The 19,075-nt window shown below is 41.0% G+C and overlaps 2 protein-coding genes across 3 annotated transcripts in view; one reads left to right on the top strand and one right to left on the bottom strand.

Moving 5' to 3' along the window:
- The window catches only part of LOC113661171 (tRNA (adenine(58)-N(1))-methyltransferase, mitochondrial-like), a 59,407-nt gene that overhangs the window by 24,599 nt on the left and 15,733 nt on the right, over nt 1–19,075 (bottom strand). The window lies entirely within an intron of this gene.
- On the top strand, nt 694–7,689 carry LOC113661170 (speedy protein A-like). Of its 2 annotated transcripts, none has more exons than XM_027175161.2 (7): nt 694–800; nt 2,253–2,518; nt 4,591–4,649; nt 4,758–4,843; nt 5,902–6,073; nt 6,518–6,794; nt 7,231–7,689. In XM_027175161.2, the coding sequence occupies exons 2-7, from the start codon at nt 2,257–2,259 to the stop codon at nt 7,296–7,298; spliced, it is 924 nt and encodes a 307-aa protein (XP_027030962.2). In that variant the 5' UTR covers nt 694–800; nt 2,253–2,256; the 3' UTR covers nt 7,299–7,689. The 2 variants fall into 2 exon arrangements, with proteins under 2 accessions (XP_027030962.2, XP_047677827.1); XM_047821871.1 differs by lacking the exon at nt 694–800 and adding an exon at nt 846–946.

Consider the following 19,075-nt stretch of genomic DNA (forward strand, 5'->3'; position numbering starts at 1 on the left):
CGTGTGTGTGTGTGTGTGTGTGTGTGTGTGTGTGTGTGTGTGTGTGTGTGTGTGTGTGTGGTGTGTGTGTTCCTGTCTGTGAGATTGGACTGACATCCCATCCTGGGTGAATGCCCACCTAAATGTTTTTAAAAACAGTAATAATAATAATAATAATAATAATAATAATAATAATAATAATAATAATAATAATAATAATAATAATAAAAGAAAAGAAGGAGAAGGAGAATGAAAATAACAGCTAGAAATTAAAACTGATCCCATTAAATAAAAAGGTGCCACTCTATGGCGGTGAATCAAAAAAATCAAAGGAATCAAAGCATGAGCGATTCGACTCATTAAAGTGAGACAACAACAAAAACAACAACAACAACAACAACAAAAAAAATAATATTAATATTAATATTAATTATAATAATCATATTAATAATTATAACAATAATCACATTTTATAAAATGGTGGTTCTTTATTGCTGTGAATCAAATGAATCAAAGCATGAGCGATTCGTTCAAAATTAATTGTTTGAATGATTCGGCTCATTAAAGTGAGACAATAATAATAATAATAATAATAATAATAATAATAATAATAATAATAATAATAATAATAATAATAATAAAACAAACAAACAAACAAATAAATAAATAAATAAATAAATAAAATGTGAATCAAAAGAATCACACCATGAAAGATTCGTTCAAACTAATTTGTTCGAGGGATTCGGCTCATTAGACAGACAGAGCGTGAGTAGGCGTGCGCGTGCCACTAGATGCCGTGCTCACGTGCGCACGGATCCAAAGTGAGTAAAAGTGAATAAAAACAAATTGTTAAAAAAGAAAATCGGAACTTTATATATATTTGCATAAACGTTATTGTGTGTAAACATCATCCCTGAGCGTCGATTTTTAGCTGATTCCGTCGTAGTGTGTGACATTTAGTTTGACAGCTAAGTAGCTAATTTTACCAGACAAACATTAGCTAATTAGCATCCAGCTAATTAGCGTCCAGTCCTAATTATGTAACATTGCCTTTTCTCTTATTATGCCGTTTTATTTAGTTTAACTCTAAGAGATCAGATATAATATTAAATGAACAGGCTGTTGTGTTTAGAAATGTATAAGTTTGTTTCTATTTATTTATTTGTTAATGTGTATGGAAATCTAGCATGATGTAATGAGTTAATGAACCAAGTAGCATATTCTAATGAGGCTGTTACTAGCGTTAGCTAATTATGTTTTGTTGGCAAAGTGAGAAAAAGGAAATTATTTATTTATTCATTCATTCATTCATTCATGCAAAAGCTGGATAGTTTACAAATTTTTCAATTTTCAACTTTCTTTCAACTCAAACATTTGGTTCCTCTTTGGCTTTATCATTTGGAACCGTTTCAAGATGTGTTTTTGGTTAACAAAGGCAGCGCTGTCCTTTAACCTTCTAGAAACCTTCTAGACGTAACCTTCTCTTATTGCTTAAATTTCTTTGTAAACTTCTACCTAACTAAAGTTGTCCAGGAACATTTCAAGGGTCAAAACACTTCAAACACAACAAACTAACAGCCCGAGAACGTTCCTGTATAATGTCCTTTTATCGTCTCATTAAAGAAACTTGCCACATAGATTTGTTTTTAACTACAAACTAACCTTGTTGCAGTGTTCCCACAACATTGTCTTACAGAAAGTTCAGAAGTTTGAGATTGTATTTTTAGTTTGAAACTTACACTCTGTGTACAAATGGAAACATCTATGTAAAATATTTAGATTTAATAGGTAATAATACAATTGACGTGCTACATTCGGCTGAAGCTGGAAAACAATTTCTGACACCTCGGAATTCCCACTGGAAAGTCGGAAGGTTCAGCGTATAGGTTTGGTATAGTTGCTTTAAGGTTTGAGCAACATTCCCAAGAGGATCTAATAATTGAACGATTACTAGAATGTTAGTACAATGTTCTTTAAACCATCTTTGGTTACTACAAGATTCCTGAAAGTTTCAATTTATTTGCTAGAATATTTTCACAACCATGTGCAATTAAACTTATTTCCAGGAAATATACTGGAGAAATCATATGGGTACTAAAAAAGCCTTTTCAGAACGTTTTCACGAAACCGTAATGCTTATTTTCAGAATGTTCTGACAAACAATCGCAAACCACTGCTAGCTGTGTAATACTTCATCCATGTTGGTGTATATCAGCTGATATTATCTAAAAGAATCATATATATGTATTTAAACATATCCTTTCATGCTGTAGGAACATGATGAAACAGCTAAGCCGTGCAGAGACTCCACCCTCCATCACGTTACGTATCGGATCGGCGGCAGCGCACAGCCTTCAACTAAGACGAGGCCTTCGGATGAAGCGTCCAAATGTTCAGGGCCCTCGGGGGCCACCGGGAAAAAGCCAGAACAACGGCACAAATCACCAACATGGTCAGATCTCCTGCCTGAGCAAACAGCCGTGGGGTCCAACTCTGGTTGTCCAGCGCCAAGAGATGGCTGCCTACTTCAGGCTGTTTGGTGAGGGTCATTTCAGGCACACAGTTTTTAACATGTTATTGTTTTATTTTAACATTGTAAATCTTCCATACTGAAACCAGTCATTGTAGCAGGACGTGTTATACAAAGTCTCGTGATGCTGAAAGCTAAAACGAAACCAAATCCCAGGATTGGTATCAGACCAATATAGCAAAAAATCTGAATGGATTCATTCCAATCCTGTAACAAGTCGTGATGAATGGAATTGTATTTGGATACATAAATGTTATCCTTATGTAAGGATGATTTTCTTTGTGTATACTTATTTTTTTTTTATTATATTTATTCTTTTGTTTAGTTTTATTAGTTTTTTATGATGTCACCGTTACCTACATTTGGCTCCTACTTGTTTGAGGTCATCTGGTCAGTTCTAGTCAGATCCCTGATTTTTTTTAAAGCATGAAGATATTTAAGGGAAGACTTATAACCGTTAGTCGATGGTCAGATGCGTACGACACACAAAATTAGAAACGCTTCAGGAGTCATCTGATTATACAGGATTTCAGGGAGAACATGTTGCACGTGTTAACCATCCGCCTGGAAGCAAAACGCCACTGTGTCTATTTACTTCTCTCACTGAAAACGGAAGCCATTGTGTTTTCAACTCTGTCAACGTGCGCTCATGAGGATCAGCCAAACTCTGGATTTCCAAATTATGTAAAGTTCACAGACTCATTTTATATAGACAAATTTTCAGTTATAAATGTAAACAGCTTAGGAGTGTAATAGAGCCAAATTATCATTTCTGCCATTATGGCATTCGGCCACATAAGTCATTTCTGCTGTGTCTGAGTTCTGAGATGTTTTCTCTTGATTACTCACAAAAATAATCCCTACACGTTCACTGTCAGAATTAAATATTGTACACAATACATTTCTTCTCCCTCTTCTCCTTTCAGTCATTTTCTCCTCTGATAAAGAAACTCTTCATCCTCTTAAAAGTCCTCCTCACTTCTCCTAACACTTTTTGAGCTTATGAGCTCTTTTAAGGGTTAAGATGCTTTATGAATAACTTTTATCTTTACTAGAATCTTCTTTTTTTCTAGTTTTCCTCCCTGTTTTAACTTGTGTATGTATGAATACCCCTGGGAATGCTCACTGTTTAAACGAACTATTCATCTTAGTTTTTTAATCATTAAAATCCTCTTTAGACTGAATTAGTATCATTTGAGATAAGGTCATTTGGGACAATTTTAGTTCTGATTAACAATAAACTACAAGTCCTGTTTTTTTTTAAGATGTGTATACCATTTGGTCAAAGGTATATGGACACACCAGGAGTTCAGTAAGCTTATAACCTACGAAAAATCAGTTACCATGGGTGTCCTGATCAGGTATCTGATTACTGGTAGACATACATATAGTGGGACTATTTTTTAACTATCAAAGGGGCTTTTTACACCTGGTCACTTCATGCGTTTTCTGTGATCAGATAGCTATGCTGATGGTAAAAAGACCAGGTCTAAATGCCCTCCGAAACGTTTTCGAGACGGATATAAATCCGATGGTTCAAACCCCTTCAGGAGGTGGTCTGGGATGCATTTGAGATGAAACTGGACAGGTGTAAATGAATGTGGTTGTTAAGCCACATACGTCAGCGCTATACTCCTACCAGACGGAAGTACGTCACTCGCAGTTGATCTTTCATCCAGGCATCTCATCGGGTTTTAAAATGCTCTGCTGCCGCCAGCGAAAATGCAGCAAACAGTAAATGCTGATTTTTGTAGCATAACCGTCGTAACGAGTTTTTTCGTCATCTTTTTGAGCATAAACCAAAGCGTGTTCCATTTCAATTACCCCAGAAATTAGGTAAAATATATTTGCATTTTGGGCGGGAGTAGAAAGATCGGATTGATGTCCGATTCGCCGAGACGCGTTTATGATGTAAATGGAACAGTTTTAACAAATCAGATAGCTATCGGATCAGAGACAACACATGAAGTGACCGGGTGTAAAAAGGCTCTAAGGGTCTTTTAAGTAATCTTTTAAGATTAATCCTAAATAGTATAAATTCTTGTACAGTTTCCTTCTATGACTTGTGTTTTTTTCCTTAGATGATGATCTCGTCCAGGATTTTTTATGGATGGACTGCTGTTGCAAAATTACAGATAAGGTCAAGATAGGTCAAGTTAAATTAAATTTAAACAGATTAATACGTTTAGTCTGTGCTATTACACGTGGAAATCTTGTAGATTCTAAACCATTTTATTTTGCATTGTAGTATTTGCTAGCCATGACGTTTGTCTATTTCAAGAGGGCACGCTTCAGCATCACTGAGCACAGCAGGATGAACTTCTTTATCGCTCTGTAAGTTAATTTCATTAAAGTGGTATTTCAGTAGAAATCCTAATGCAACTAAATTAACCAAGTAGTCTTTTTTTTCTTTGCACAATTAAAAATAGAAGAGGTTTAAACAAGAGAAGGTATGAAAGTGTCAGGAGTGTTGTGTGTGTGTGTAGAATGAAAGGAAAGGTGTAGAAGACTGAAGTGAGAGCAGATCTGCTGCATGGGTTAGAGACTGTAGCAGTGAGGAAAAGACATGAGGCAGAGATGGAGGAAGCAGAGATGAGGATGATGAGGTTCACTTTAGGAGTGATGAGGATGGACAGGATTAGGAACGAGCACATCAGAGGGACGGCTCAGGTTGGCTGTTTTGAGGACGAGGTCAGAGAGGCTAGATTGAGATGGTTTGGACATGTAGAGGGGGGAGATGGTTATATTGGTAGAAGGATGTTGGAGATGGAGCTGCAGGTAAGAGGTCAAGAGGAAGGACAAAGAGGAGATGTATGGGTGTGTTAAATGAGGACATGAAGGTAATTGGTGTGAGAGTAGAGGATGAGAATAGAGTTAGGTGGAAACAGATGATTCGATGTGGCGCCCCCTAACGGTAAAAGCTGAAAAAAGAATATATTCTTACGAATCATTCTACAATGCGCACTGGTGACATCATGTGGTGAACACTATGAACTGCAGCTCCTATTATTTACAAATTTATTATAAACAGAAACCTTATTAGTGGATATGAGTTTATAAAAATGTTCCCAAGCTTAAAACATTGTTGATTCTATAAAACCCAAAATCTCTCTACTGTTTCCATCAGAGCCAGAAATCTCTATCGCTAATAGCTGAATGTCCAAAGCAGTCGTGTGGCTTCATGTCTTTGTATCTGAATGAATAGGTACCGTGTTTCAAAGCAAATGGTTTTATTTGAATGACTTTTTTTTATGTAATATACAATGCTCAAACATTTATAGTCAATGTAAAATTTTAAACATAAATTCAATAACGATCTAAAATAAAATTATTTCTCTTTAGCTAACTCAGAATTTTAGCCCTGTCTGTTTGACTTAAGGTCTGTGTTATAGATACCTTGCAAACCCCATGGAGGAGGATGAGGAAGACTCAAAGTATGAGATCTTCCCCTGGGCTCTGGGAAAGAGCTGGAGGAAACGTTTCCCTCGTTTCCTGAAGCAAAGGGACGAGCTATGGGCTTGCATCGAGTACCGAGCCGCAGTCAGCCGCCGCTGCTGCGACGAGGTAGCGATCCACCAGGTTTTCCTCACTACTGCTATCTCTGACTTGTTATAAAGCCACATCTGGATTTTGGGGGAAATTGCTTAGTTCATCAATTAAAGTTTTGATAAAATTTATAATTTTCCAGTACGCTGAATGCTGCGTTTTGTTTACGATACGATTATCTGTTCCTGCTTATTTGTGCATTTTCATTTGTTTTTAAAACTTCTTTCAGTCATAATTACGCTTCATAGAAATTTTGTGCAAAATACTCTTGAGAATAGAAAGCAAATTGTACGTCATGAAGCCAGTATGATGGCTTTCTAGAACATTATACTAATGAACACAAAGTAACTGAGATGTTTGTCATTCCCTTTGTAGATGTTTAATGAGATACATCAAACTGTAGGATTTACAATTATTATAGTCTTATTGTCATATTCCTGTACTGTCTGTGTGCATGCTCAGGTGATGGCCATCGCTCCGTCTCACTTTATTTGGCAACGAGAGCGAGCGGCTCACCACAGCTGCGCTCAGCGTCAGTACCGGGACAGGGAGGAATTACAGCTCCCACGAGGTCCTGCTGCCTCTCCTGAGCTCTGCACTCTGTGTGCTAAAGCCTCGGGTCTCTCACCGTCTCCTCTTTCACTCACACTCGACCTGAGACTTCAGGAAACACCCAAGACCCAGAAATTAGTCCAGTCTCACAATAAAAGCTCCTGCTACTGCACACACAGACCAGCAGGTGAGACAGTCCAGTAACATCAGCTGTAGGTTCTAGCAAACTGCCAGAAAGTCTTTATTATTTTTATACTATGATTACAAAGTTTCCTACTTATTAAAGAACAACTGTTTAGAGTTGAAAACGAACCGGTTAACATGATGAACTTTCCTCTCTCTCTCTCTCTCTCTCTCTCTCTCTCTCTCTCTCTCTCTCTCTCTCTCTCTCTCTCTCTCTGTCTGTGTCTGTCTCTCTCTCTCTCTCTATTTCTCTCTTTCTCTCGTTCCCTGTCCGTGTCTTTCTCTCTCTGGTTCTCTCTGTCTCTCTCTCTCTCTCTGGTTCTCTCTGTCTGTCTCTTTCTCTCTGGGTTTATATCCCCCCCTCCCCCTCAGTGTTCTTCCTTTAGTTATTCATTTCTCCTCCGCATCAATAAGCTAATTTGTAGTGTATTTACAAACAGGAAGTAATGGTGATGTGCACCCCAAAGCCAGCCATGACTTTTCCACAGACTGGATTAACAAGGACTAGAGTCTCTGAGACCAGCTTTCACTAAGCACCTGATGACACTACCCCCAACAGCCCTGTCTACACTTTTAAGGTCAACGCAGTCTGCAGATGTGTTTTGTTGTCGATTGCATCAACTATGAGATCATCCTGCGTTAATGTGTAAAGTCTTTATGTATGTCTACTGTTCACGGGCACTTTTCATCCTGTCACACATCATCATTATCTTTGCACAGCATTAAATGTTCACGTGACACTTTAACAGGAAAGTTATAGAAGAATCTAAAGCGCATTAAACACTATGAAATTCACACACACGATGATACAAAACGGAAATAATTTCTCGTTAAGGCTCGTCAGAGAAATATCAGCGCATTGCGTTAGGAAAAAAATGAATAAACATCAATTAAACAAATGTGTTAATGAATTGCTTTGGATTTTACAATAAGCACTTTTAATATCAGAATAATCTCGCTGTTTAAAATGTGGTTTGTTGAATCGATTTATTGCAAAAGAAACAGCTTTATTGTGTTACCAGCTTGTGTCAGGGTATCGATGGGTGTCGCAGTTCTACACAAGCTACCTGGATATTTTCCTTATTTTCACAAGGAACCCTGGAAGAAAGAAAAAGGAATAAAGTATTTATTTAGTGACTTTAACGACGAAGATTTTCTACGTTCGGACGGAACGCGGTGTCCGATTCGCAGTAAGACGACAAATAAACGTACAGCTGAGGACTAGAAATTTCCACAGTAATGCCATACAATGACTTGGATTACACTAACAGCAACGATACAACCTCCGTTACATCATAATATATAACTTAATTAGATCACGCTGTATTAACCATACTTGCGTGAGATCATTTGATAATGTACCTTAAGTTTACTAATGTTTAATACATTTTACTTTACGCGATATGATACATTATCGCACACATGAAAGTAGGTAGCTACATGCTAAGGCTAACTTTTCTTTCTGTTGTTAACGATAAAATAACGTTATGTACTTTATCGATTACAACCTCCGTCTATACAGATTACATGGAGCTGCAACGTACACGTTTATTCGCCGCGTTTGGATGCCGATGTAGGTTTGCAAAGCCCTGAGCACTTAACAGTAAAGCAAACATCTGCCATTGTTGTTGTGTTTGTCGCTGCTGCGCTAATGTTGCTGGGACACGTGACAAGTATACAGTGACGTCAGACTCGGCTCTGTGACTGCTCTCCTAACCCGATGGAAAGGCAAACCGGTACTTTGAACCAGCACCCGGTTCTTGTTGGTGGAAATGGGGTATGAGTGGATCAAGTTGCGTTAGAAAGTTGCAGTGGATCCCATCACTCTGGAAACCTTTTCAGCAGATACTCCTGAGTCATAAATTTCCTTAAGGAGTAAGATCATATAGGATCACAGAATTGATTTATCTGATTAAAAATCTCTAGCAGCAGGCTGTGTACTTGTGAAATGATTAATGGGGATCAGGCAAAAATCTTCTTCGGATCAATGTGGATAAGGAACTTCAGCAGCAGAGGATCCCAGATCAAAAGCTTTCACAGCAGATTATATTTCCAAAGTGGATCATACTGGTCCATACTGCAGATCACATGAAACTGGGAACTTTTTCTTAGAGGACAGAAGCGGAATAGAATTTTCCAAGATCATACAAGTCCGCTTAGGAACTAACATCATACTGGACTGGAAACTAACAACATGCTCACCGGTGTGTCCGTTCTGTTCAGGATGCGGACGAGTGACGTACGGGACACTTCCAAATGGAAAGTGCGCTGCACTTGCCTGTCCTTCTATAACACGAAAAGAAACGACATAGCTGTAAAGTATCTGTTTACAAACTAGTTAAAGAAATGAATCACTTGAAACAAATACAAAAGCGTTAAACCTTTCCCTCCGTCCTCATTCTCGCTCTCTGTGGCTTCTTCACCCGGAGATTTTCTTCGCTAGTGGAAGGAGCCGTCTTTTTTGAGCGACGGCGCAAGCAGCCAGTCTCTGTGCTGCACCTCGGTGATGCGTTCGCACACCAGAGGCAGCGTGGAGCAGCGCAGTCCTTCCATTAAGTCGATGATCTGCGTAATGCTGTCGTCAGACACGGTACATGTGAGTGACGCATTAAAGGTTGAGTTTAATCGAGTTTAAATCCATCCTGTGTGATTTCAGGACATATGACTGTTATGTTATGATCTGATTGTTTCTGTAGTCGGTGAACACAAGATTCGTGTTCCGACTGGACGGTTCCCTCTAGGAATTTATTCTGATAGGGAGAGAGAGAGACTTACTTGGCTTGAAAGATGTATCTCCTGTATGGAGATGAGGGACGACTGTGTGTAAAGCCAGATGAGGGTTAATCATATCCAGAGCCACCTGAAGTGCACACACGAGAACAAACTACTGTAGACTAGACAACACTAGACAAATAACACATTTTCAGGTCCTTTAATACATTCTACATGTCTATAAAACAGTATATTACTTCTGATCGGTCAGAACGACTGCAGTCGATTACCGACGAAACAGATTGTTGAGGTTTTCGTGTAAGAGGTTTGTTTAACACTTATTTAAGGGCTCTCCAGTGTAAGATGTAATCAAGAGGAATAAAATGCTTTGGGTTAATTAAAGTAACTCCACTTCATCACACACACCGTGTCATTGCTGATAATCGTCTTGCGTGCGGTATTTAACTCCTAATTTAATAAATATGCAAAATTGCAGCGTATGATCCGCTTACTGAGCTGAAGCTCCGCCCAGCAAGCAAGGGGGCGGAGTTTATAAGATCTCCGAGGTGAAAGTGGACGTTTTCAGGCCACGACTTCTCACTGCTCAGCTTCCAGGATGAACGCCAGCGCTCGTAATTCAACACGGACCGTCTGTGGTGGTCGGGTCTGACTTCAACGCTCAGCACTCTTCCACTAGAGCCCACTAAGTCGGGAAGAACACACACACACACACACAGCAGCTAGTGAACTGCTACTTTGAGGAGATTTCTGATAAAACTGCAGCTGATGTTGGTCTCAAATCTTGACACTCATGGTAGCATACACACTCATTCTACATGACCAAGTTAAAATTCTTTAAAAGTCTCACATGTCCACAATGTGATTCTGATGGTTCCTCTGAATCTGATGTAACCCAGTAGCCACAGATCAATATGCGAGTCAGATTGATCAACATGAATTAATTCAGTTTGTTGGATCATCATACACTCTTTAGTTCACACAAATCATTCAGGTTTTTCATGGCTTATTTTATATACACAAGAGAAATGCAGAATATTAAAGACATGATACTGAATTTACATCCATCGTGTCTAGATAAAAAAAAATAAAGAAAGTACCTACTCGGGACAGGAAGAGACTCATGGCCCCGGATCCAGATCCTGACTCCAGCAAACAGTCTCCCTCGCTCATGTCCATCATCATCAGCATGGCGCTGGCATCCTGCAGGGAGATGAATGAAAATGTGTCACGTGTCATTTGCACAAGAGTCAGAACTTTGAATCGACTCACGTATCCAAAGCACTCCTTGTGAATCATCTTTCAACATCTAAACTGTTTGTTAGTGTGAATGGTCCGTGGAAACATACACGAGAGGTGACACGATCCGTGTACTTATTTTATAAAAGGGAATTCAGTCAGTGACGGATATCAGAGCATGATATCAGATGGAAAGCTAAAAATGTACAGTATATTACTAAAAGCCCAGAGATAAGGTAGAAAATAGGGTGCTGATGTTGTGACGATTCTATGATGTATTAGGGAGTGCCCCAAGGGAGCATATTTAAGGACTTATTATGATTGATATCATAGGATATATGGGTATAGAGCCCAGATGTCATAATAAGAATAAGTAGTTGATTAATGCAAATAAACCACACAGGACTCAGAAGATGTATAAGAGAGGAAGTGAAGTTTATTGCAAACAAACTTAGTAATAACTAGAGCTATCAGGCCTGGGAGAAGTGGGAGTATAGTCTGGGGATCCAGGCCTAGGAGAAGGGGAAGAGGGAACAAAGCCTGGGGAACCAGGCTCAGAGTTAGAGGGAGAAGAAGCCAAACTAGGAGAAAGAGAGGGAATGTAGCCAAAATGAGGAGATGAGACACGAGGAGGAGAGGTAGGAGCTGCCAGGGGACGAATATAGGCAATGGGAGGAGAAGAGATATGTGGAGGAGAGGCAGGAGTTGTCAGCCTAGGGCAACAGGGTTCAGCATGAGGACAACCATCTGTTTCTGTCCGTTGATCCACCAGGATAGGGGGCAGAGGTGCTTGAGTAGAAGAAGAGCGAGTCAAAGACGTCTGCACAATGTTAAAAGGCAAGAGAGGATGATCTGGGAGTGTAGGGGAGGACAGGCGCTCCAGGAAAGAGCAGAACTCCTGAGAAAGATGACGCAGATGATAACGGCGATAACTGGCCATGACCTCAGCAGGAACTGGCCGCCTATAGGGAGTAGACCGGGAAATCCAGATGGTGTGACCAGGACGAATTGGCTGACCCTGAGGCTGAGAACCTAAGAGGAAAAAGGAGTAGCCCTGATAAGATAAAGAAACTAAGGCTTAAAGAATGCAATGAGCAAGCCCAGTCTGAAGGCCAGACTGAGATCATAATAAAGGTCAAGAGTTTAACAAAGTTTAAGAAAGAGCCAGCATTAAGGACTCCAGCAATATACACAGTCATAGCAAAGCTTAGCAACAGCAGCAAAGCAATATAATATAACCAAGTAGGATATGTCAGTTAAATAATATTAACATATAATCATTTAAACATATAATCAAGTAGGAATAGTAAGAGCAGAAATGAGGAAATCTTACTCCTTGTAGCTGAGGAGAATTTAAGTCCACGAAGTAAAGGCTGAGTGACAAATGTGATAACAACAAGGAAGTAGAGCTCTCTTGAGCATATTTTTTTAATACAATGACGAAAAAGGCTGAAAATAATAGGAAATCAAGAAAGGGGGAAAATCCATATAAGGGCATATGAGTAAGGGTCAGGTGATGATTCTGGAAAATAAGGGGAATTCAGAAAGGCAGGATATGAAGTCACTGAAGGGGCGTTGAGGTAATTCGGGAAATAAGGGGATTTTGGAAGAACATGTAAATGATTAGGCGGAGCCCTAGAGAGCAACTTGAAACATAATGGGAACTTGTCTGAGAGTAGGAGGGATCAAAAATAGGAGGCGCATAGAAGCGCTAGAGTATATATGAGGGAAATTTGGAGGGGAAGTTCAGAGTGTTTTTTCGTGGGGTAGCTTGGACGGTGAAAACCATTTTTGGATGCTACAGCTCCTTCATTTCTTTTGATACTTTAACTTTTGTTTTGCAAGAGAGAAGTTTTTGGTGACACAGTGATTGCTCCTTTGGAATTTTCATCTGTTCTTTTTTGACGTAGTGGCTTTTGTTTTCTTTGAGCTCAATGGAATGGATGACTAATTGTCCACAATAAAGAAGTTTTGCTTATTCTCATCCAGGTCTGAGGAGTTTTCTCACTACTTCGACAATGTTTTGATTATAGTATAATAAGAAGGATTTGGTTAAAGTAGTTGACAATACAGTTACAGTTATAAGTATAAATCACCCTTGTGATATGTCAGCTTGGAGGGCGGCTCTAAGTTCCGACATATTTAATGGCACCCAACTGGGGCTCGATAAAGGGACAGCGTGACCTGCAACCAGAACCAGGACCACTCTCTCAGAAGGGCTACAGAGGCCGGCCATAATATAAGGTAAGCAGATGCCTGTTATATTCAAAAGTCTGTGTGTAGTGTATCTGTGGCCTTACAGGGGAGGTTGGCCCTGGGGAGGGAGAATAGGCAGCTGCCCTCGAGCTCGAGAACCCCCAAGGGTGAGATAAGAGAGCTGGATGAGAAGTAGCAAAAGGAAAAATCCCACACAAGTGATTAAGGGGGGATGGTGACTGTACGGTGTTTAAATGAGATCTCACGGGTAATTACTGTCATTTGTATCAGACATAAAGTGTTGGTGAATAGGCCTGGGTAAGAGACAATCTTGAAGTAAAAATCTTGCGGATACCAGCGGAGTGTGAGTGCTATTAAACTCACACACCGTGCTGCACGGGCAGGTGTGGAAAAAGAAGACCCTAGATACCGCTGTCGGGTGAGACAGGTCTGCTTGGTAGGGCTGGGGGCCCCCGGTAAGCATATACGGTGATAGTATACGGGAAAAGGATATATGTCTGAATGGAATTGTTGTTGCGTTTACGTAAAGTGGTTAAGACAAATAGCGGAGGTTTTGTTCAAAGTGGTGAAAGCCGTGGCGAAATATTGTTAAACCTGAGATCTGAATGGAGGATGAATTACTTTTCGTGGTAGAAGTGATTATAATCATAGGAGCAGTGTGTGGACTAATTGAGTGGGACTTAGGTATTGGATTGTGGGCACTTAAATGCTTTATGGGACTCATGAGGTAGGATGGAGTGAGGTAAGTAACACGACACAACATAGTGGACAAACCATAAACACATAAAAGGCAAGGTGGCACGCTGAAGGACATTAGTGGATGGGGGATATAGACTTAAGGTGTGACGAGGAATTAGGTTCATATTCGGACGTTGAGGGAGAAACAGACCTAGAAATAGAAACTAAGGGAGTACAAACATTCTTCTGGGACGAACGAGTATACAGAGATAGGAACGGTGTAGAGAGGCACCAGTCTGATGAGCAGATAGCAGCTAAGTTGTGGTCTCTAACAATGTTTGATGGGCTGTGGACATTAGAAACTCTTTTTCCGTATGATAATTGGCGTGAAGAATAAAAGCGATCTGGAGGCCTCGTTTGTTGAGCCCAATATTGAGGACCCTAGTAGATACCCCAGGTAGGCAACAGGCCGAAGTACCGCTAAGTGAATTCTAAACAGAGGCATTTACGAAGACGACAAACCATTGGTAGAATTATTTGAGGGACGACCGCGACAGTTCAATTATTGCTCAGGATTGACAGCACTGGTGTCGGTGGAAAAGCGTCTGGTGCAGTGGGAGAGGGGGTTTGCGATATCCATTCTCCTAGATAAAATAAATCCCCTTGAGAGTCGAACAAGAAAAGATCCAGTACAACCGCACCTAACAGTAAAAAGAATAATAGTTCAACTAAAGTGGTCAACGGTGACCCCAAGGCCACGTGGTAGCGCTGCAAGGGTGAGACAGGGGTGCATGATGGAGAAGGAGAAGAGCTTGTTCACTCCGGCAGCAATTATAACGATAAAGCACAAAGATGCTGAAAAGGAAATTAAAAAGTACATGAGAAAATGGCAAGACCAGACAAAAGGAGAGCTGCAATGGCCAGAAGGAGGAACTTTTGACGAGGGAAAGGGGAAAACAGATGAAAGAGAGAATAGAGTGCTGGGGAGAGATAAAGAAGGAGAACAAGGAAAAGACGATGAGAAAATGGGAGATAGTGGACTGGTTTGAGCAGGAGGGAAAGAAAAGAAGAGAGGAAAAATTAAGAATAGAACTGGAGAAAAAATAAGAGAAAGAAAGAATAGCATTAATAGAACAAGAAAAGGAGAAGGCAACAGCCCCACCATAAGGTGAATGCGTGGAGCAGCTCCAACCCCCGCCCTACAATGAACAATACAAACCTAGGTATCATGGCATATACCCCATGATACCAACAGAAGATGACAGGCAAGAAATAGAACTGGAGATAACTGGAGGGCAAGTTAAAGGTATCATACGGCAGAAGTCAATGGGTGAAGGGGAAACTGGAGGAAAAGGCCATGGAGCATGTGCTTACCCCTCAGGGGGAGACAAAGAGAAAGAAGAGAAGAAGGGAGATGAACAACCCAAGAGCCTGGAGCACGCGCAGGCGGGTGTGGCAGGAAGAAGCAGAGAGGAATGGAGCGATATGTCAAGCTGGGAAAAGGACCCAGAAGGCTACAATGCACAATGGGTAAAGGGATACCCCCACCGACCGTGCTTGCAACCACAGAGCAGCACCCCCGCCCTCGGGGGGGAGGGACCCCCTAGGGGAAGACCTGACAACCCACCCTGGATGGCCGGAAGGGAGAGGGAACGGGAAGGTCTGCTGAAAAACATGGAGGAACTATATGACTCCCTATTAAACATGGGGAACCGCTCACAGAGAATCCCCATGACAGGCAGGGAGGGGCTTAAACAACGCCCAGGGGAAGAAAGAGGAGAGACAATGAAGGAAAGAGAAAAGAGATCGCACAGCCCGCAGTCACTCACCCCAATGGAACTGGTCAGTGGTGACGAAGCAAGCTCAAGTGCAGTCTCGGAGGATGGTGATGAAGCAAGTTCGAGGGCTGCATCAGTGGATGGCGATGAAACCAACTCAATAACCACATCAGTGGATATAGAACACCAGCATGGTGTGGGAAGAGTAAAGGTGAGGCTGGAAGGAGAGGTGCAGCTGACCCCACTGGGAGCGGAGGGCCTGTGGCTAGGCGAAAGGCAGAGTCAAATACTTCAAGAGGCTCTAAATCGGAGCCATGCAGTGGAAGAAGATGTCCACGAGCAAAGCAGGAGGCCGCAGGAGGCCCTGGATCGAAGCCGAGTAGCAGAAGAAAACCTCCAAAGGCTGAAGGAACAAACATCTCAAATAGGAAGGAGGATGGAGGAACTGAGAGGAGAAGTGAAGGAAGAGCAGTGACTCGCCGAACATAGAGCGCGACTCCAGCAATATGAAAGGGGAGAATTCTCAGCTGCTGTATGCAAAGGACTGGAAACAAAAGCTGAAGGAACAAGATGTGAAATTGACCAAGATTGAAGGAAGATGAATCAGGAAGGGAGAGCCTCCCTCCCTGTGCGAGGGAGGAGAGACTGGCAAAAGTGAAGGCCCATAGCGGGACAACGACATGTAGTCACGCGCTCACAGGCCCAAAGCCGGCAGGTAGAAGAGGAAGAGGAGGACAAACCTCATGAACTTTGAGGGGGAAGAGGAACTAGAAGGGTCAGCCTCCGCCAGGGACAACAGCAGCATGATGGATATGCATCCGAAGCCAGAAACAGCAACACAATGTCCCTAAAAGTTAAAGGGAAAGATGTGCATTATGTGCCATGGTCATTCATGGACATGACTGGATTGGTAAAGAGACTGCCAAACGTATTGTGGAAGAGCACAAAGATGGATTACCAAGTTTGAAGAACATACAATGGGTCAGATCCTGGCCCTGGGTGACCTCAAGGCGATCCTATGCCAAACCAGTGGGGAAAAGCAAAAATGACGGAGATATTCAATTCAATTCAATTCAAGTTTATTTGTATAGCGCTTTTTACAACAGACATTGTCTCAAAGCAGCTTTACAGAACATAAACACAGAGCAGAAAGGTAAACATAAACCAACGACAAAGGAAACAACGAACAACAAAAGAAACAAGAATTAACAGAACAAAAACTCCAGATCATTATTAGTTGTATATAGTTCCAGTGTGTATGTATTTATTCCCCTATGAGCAAGTCTGAGGTGACTCAGGCAGCAGTGGCAAGGAAAAACTCCCCTTAAATTGGTAAAGGAAGAACCTTGAGAGGAACCGGACTCAAGGGGGAACCCATCCTCATATGGGTGACACTGGGGGTGTGATTGTAATATACAGTCAGTTAAATGTTGTATTGGTGTAGGTTCAAGGACTTCTGATCTCCTGAGTACCACAGAGTCTAACTGGAGATGTCTCAGGATTCTTAGAGTCGGCCTCGGCTCAGTGGATGTCCAAAGGCTTCGTCCCACAGAGGACGATGGGAGCTGGTACAGTGTCTGGATGCCTCGGGATAGGTACAAAGAGAAAAGCAGTGGAAAGGGATTAACATATCTGCCGTTCATAAAAATGCGCTGGTCTGATGTACTGGTGCATGATATTATGGGATGTATTATGTGTACGCCTGACTGAAGAGATGAGTTTTAATCTACCTTTAAACTGGGAAAGTGTGTCTGCGCCCCGACCACTATCAGGAAGACTATTCCAAAGTTTGGGAGCTAAATAAGAAAATGCTCTACCACCTTTAGTAGACTTAGATATTCTGGGAACTACCAGAAGCCCTGAGTTTTGTGATCTCAGAGAGCGTGAAGGATTGGTAACGTGTTAGAAGACTAGTTAGATACATGGGAGCTAAAACCATTAAGAGCCTTGTACGTAAGTAGGCAGCAGTTTGTAGTCAATTCTATACCTAACAGGTAGCCAGTGTAGAGATGATAAATTGGGGTTATATGGTCCATACTTTCTTGTCCAAGTGAGAACTCTGGCAGCTGATTTTGGACTAACTGTAACCTATTTATTAAAGATGCAGGACAACCACCTAGTAATGCATTACAATAGTCCAGTCCTAGAGGTCATGAACGCATGAACTAGCTTCTCAGCATCAGATACAGACAGGATGTTTCTCAGCTTGGCAATGTTTCTAAGGTGAAGAAGGCCGTTTTGGTAGTATGGGCGATATGATTTTTAAAAGACAAGTTACTGTCTAATATAACACCGAGGTCTTTCACTGTCGAGCTACTAGTAACAGTACATCCCTCTAAATGGGAGTTAAGTTGTGAGAGTTTATGTGCACTGGTTTCTGGACCTATGAGTAGTATTTCAGTCTTATCGGAGTTTAACAATAGAAGTTGCAGCTCATCCAGTCTTTTATCTCTCTAAGGCACTGAGTTAATTTGGACACTGTGGGCTATTTCATCTGGTTTTGATGAGATATATAACTGTGTGTCATCAGCATAACAATGGAAACTAATCCCATGTCTTCTAATAATGTTCCCTAATGGAAGCATGTATATAGAGAAAAGCAGAGGTCCTAGAACTGATCCTTGAGGGACCCCATAATTAACTGGTAGTAAACTGGAGGATTCACCATTTAATTCTACAAAATGGTATCGGTCAGACAGGTAGGATCTAAACCAGCTTAAAGCCTGACCATGAATACCTGTGTAATATTGTAAGCGATCTAGAAGAATGTTGTGATCTATAGTGTCGAATGCAGCACTAAGGTCAAGTAGAACTATAGTGACATACAGTCTTGGTCCGAAGCTAAGAACAAGTCGTTTGTAACTTTAACAAGTGCAGTTTCTGTGCTATGATGGGGCCTGAAACCTGACTGAAACTCTTCAAGGATGTTGCTCTCCTGTAGAAGGAGCTCAGTTGAACAGACACAACCTTTTCAAGTATTTTAGACATAAACAGGAGGTGTGAGATAGGTCTGTAATTTGATAGTTCATTAGGGTCTAGGTTAGGTTTTTTTGATGAGTGGCCTAATAACTGCCAACTTAAAGACTTCGGGACGTAACCTAAAGATAACGAGGAGTTAATGATATTAAGAAGAGGCTCACCAGCTTTATGTAACACTTCTTTCAGTATTTTAGTTGGGATGGGGTCTAGTGAACATGTTGTTGATTTAGCTGTAGTAATAAGTTTATCTAACTCTTCCTTCCTGTACTTGTAAAGCTGTGTAAAGCCTAGGTGAGATTGTGTCACTGGTTGCTCTCATATGTTGGGCGTCACCTATTTTATTCCTGATACTTTCGATTTTATCAGTGAAGAATCTCATAAAGTCCTCACTACTGAAATGTGATGGAATAGTGTGTTCAGATTTCTGATTTTTGTTAAATTAGCCACTGTGCTAAATAAAACCTGGGATTGTTCTGGTTATTTTCTATGAGTTTGCTCAGGTGCTCAGCCCTAGCAGCTTTTAGAGCCTGTCTGTAGCTGGACATACTGTCTTATACGCAATTCTAAACACCTCTAATTTAGTTTTTCTCCATTTCCGTTCGAGGTTACGGGTTTCTCTCTTGAGGGCGTGAGTATGACTATTATACCATGGTGCAAGTGTTTT

This window comes from Tachysurus fulvidraco, chromosome 12 (genome assembly GCF_022655615.1).
Source record: "Tachysurus fulvidraco isolate hzauxx_2018 chromosome 12, HZAU_PFXX_2.0, whole genome shotgun sequence".
In the NCBI taxonomy this organism is placed as follows: Eukaryota; Metazoa; Chordata; class Actinopteri; order Siluriformes; family Bagridae; genus Tachysurus; species Tachysurus fulvidraco.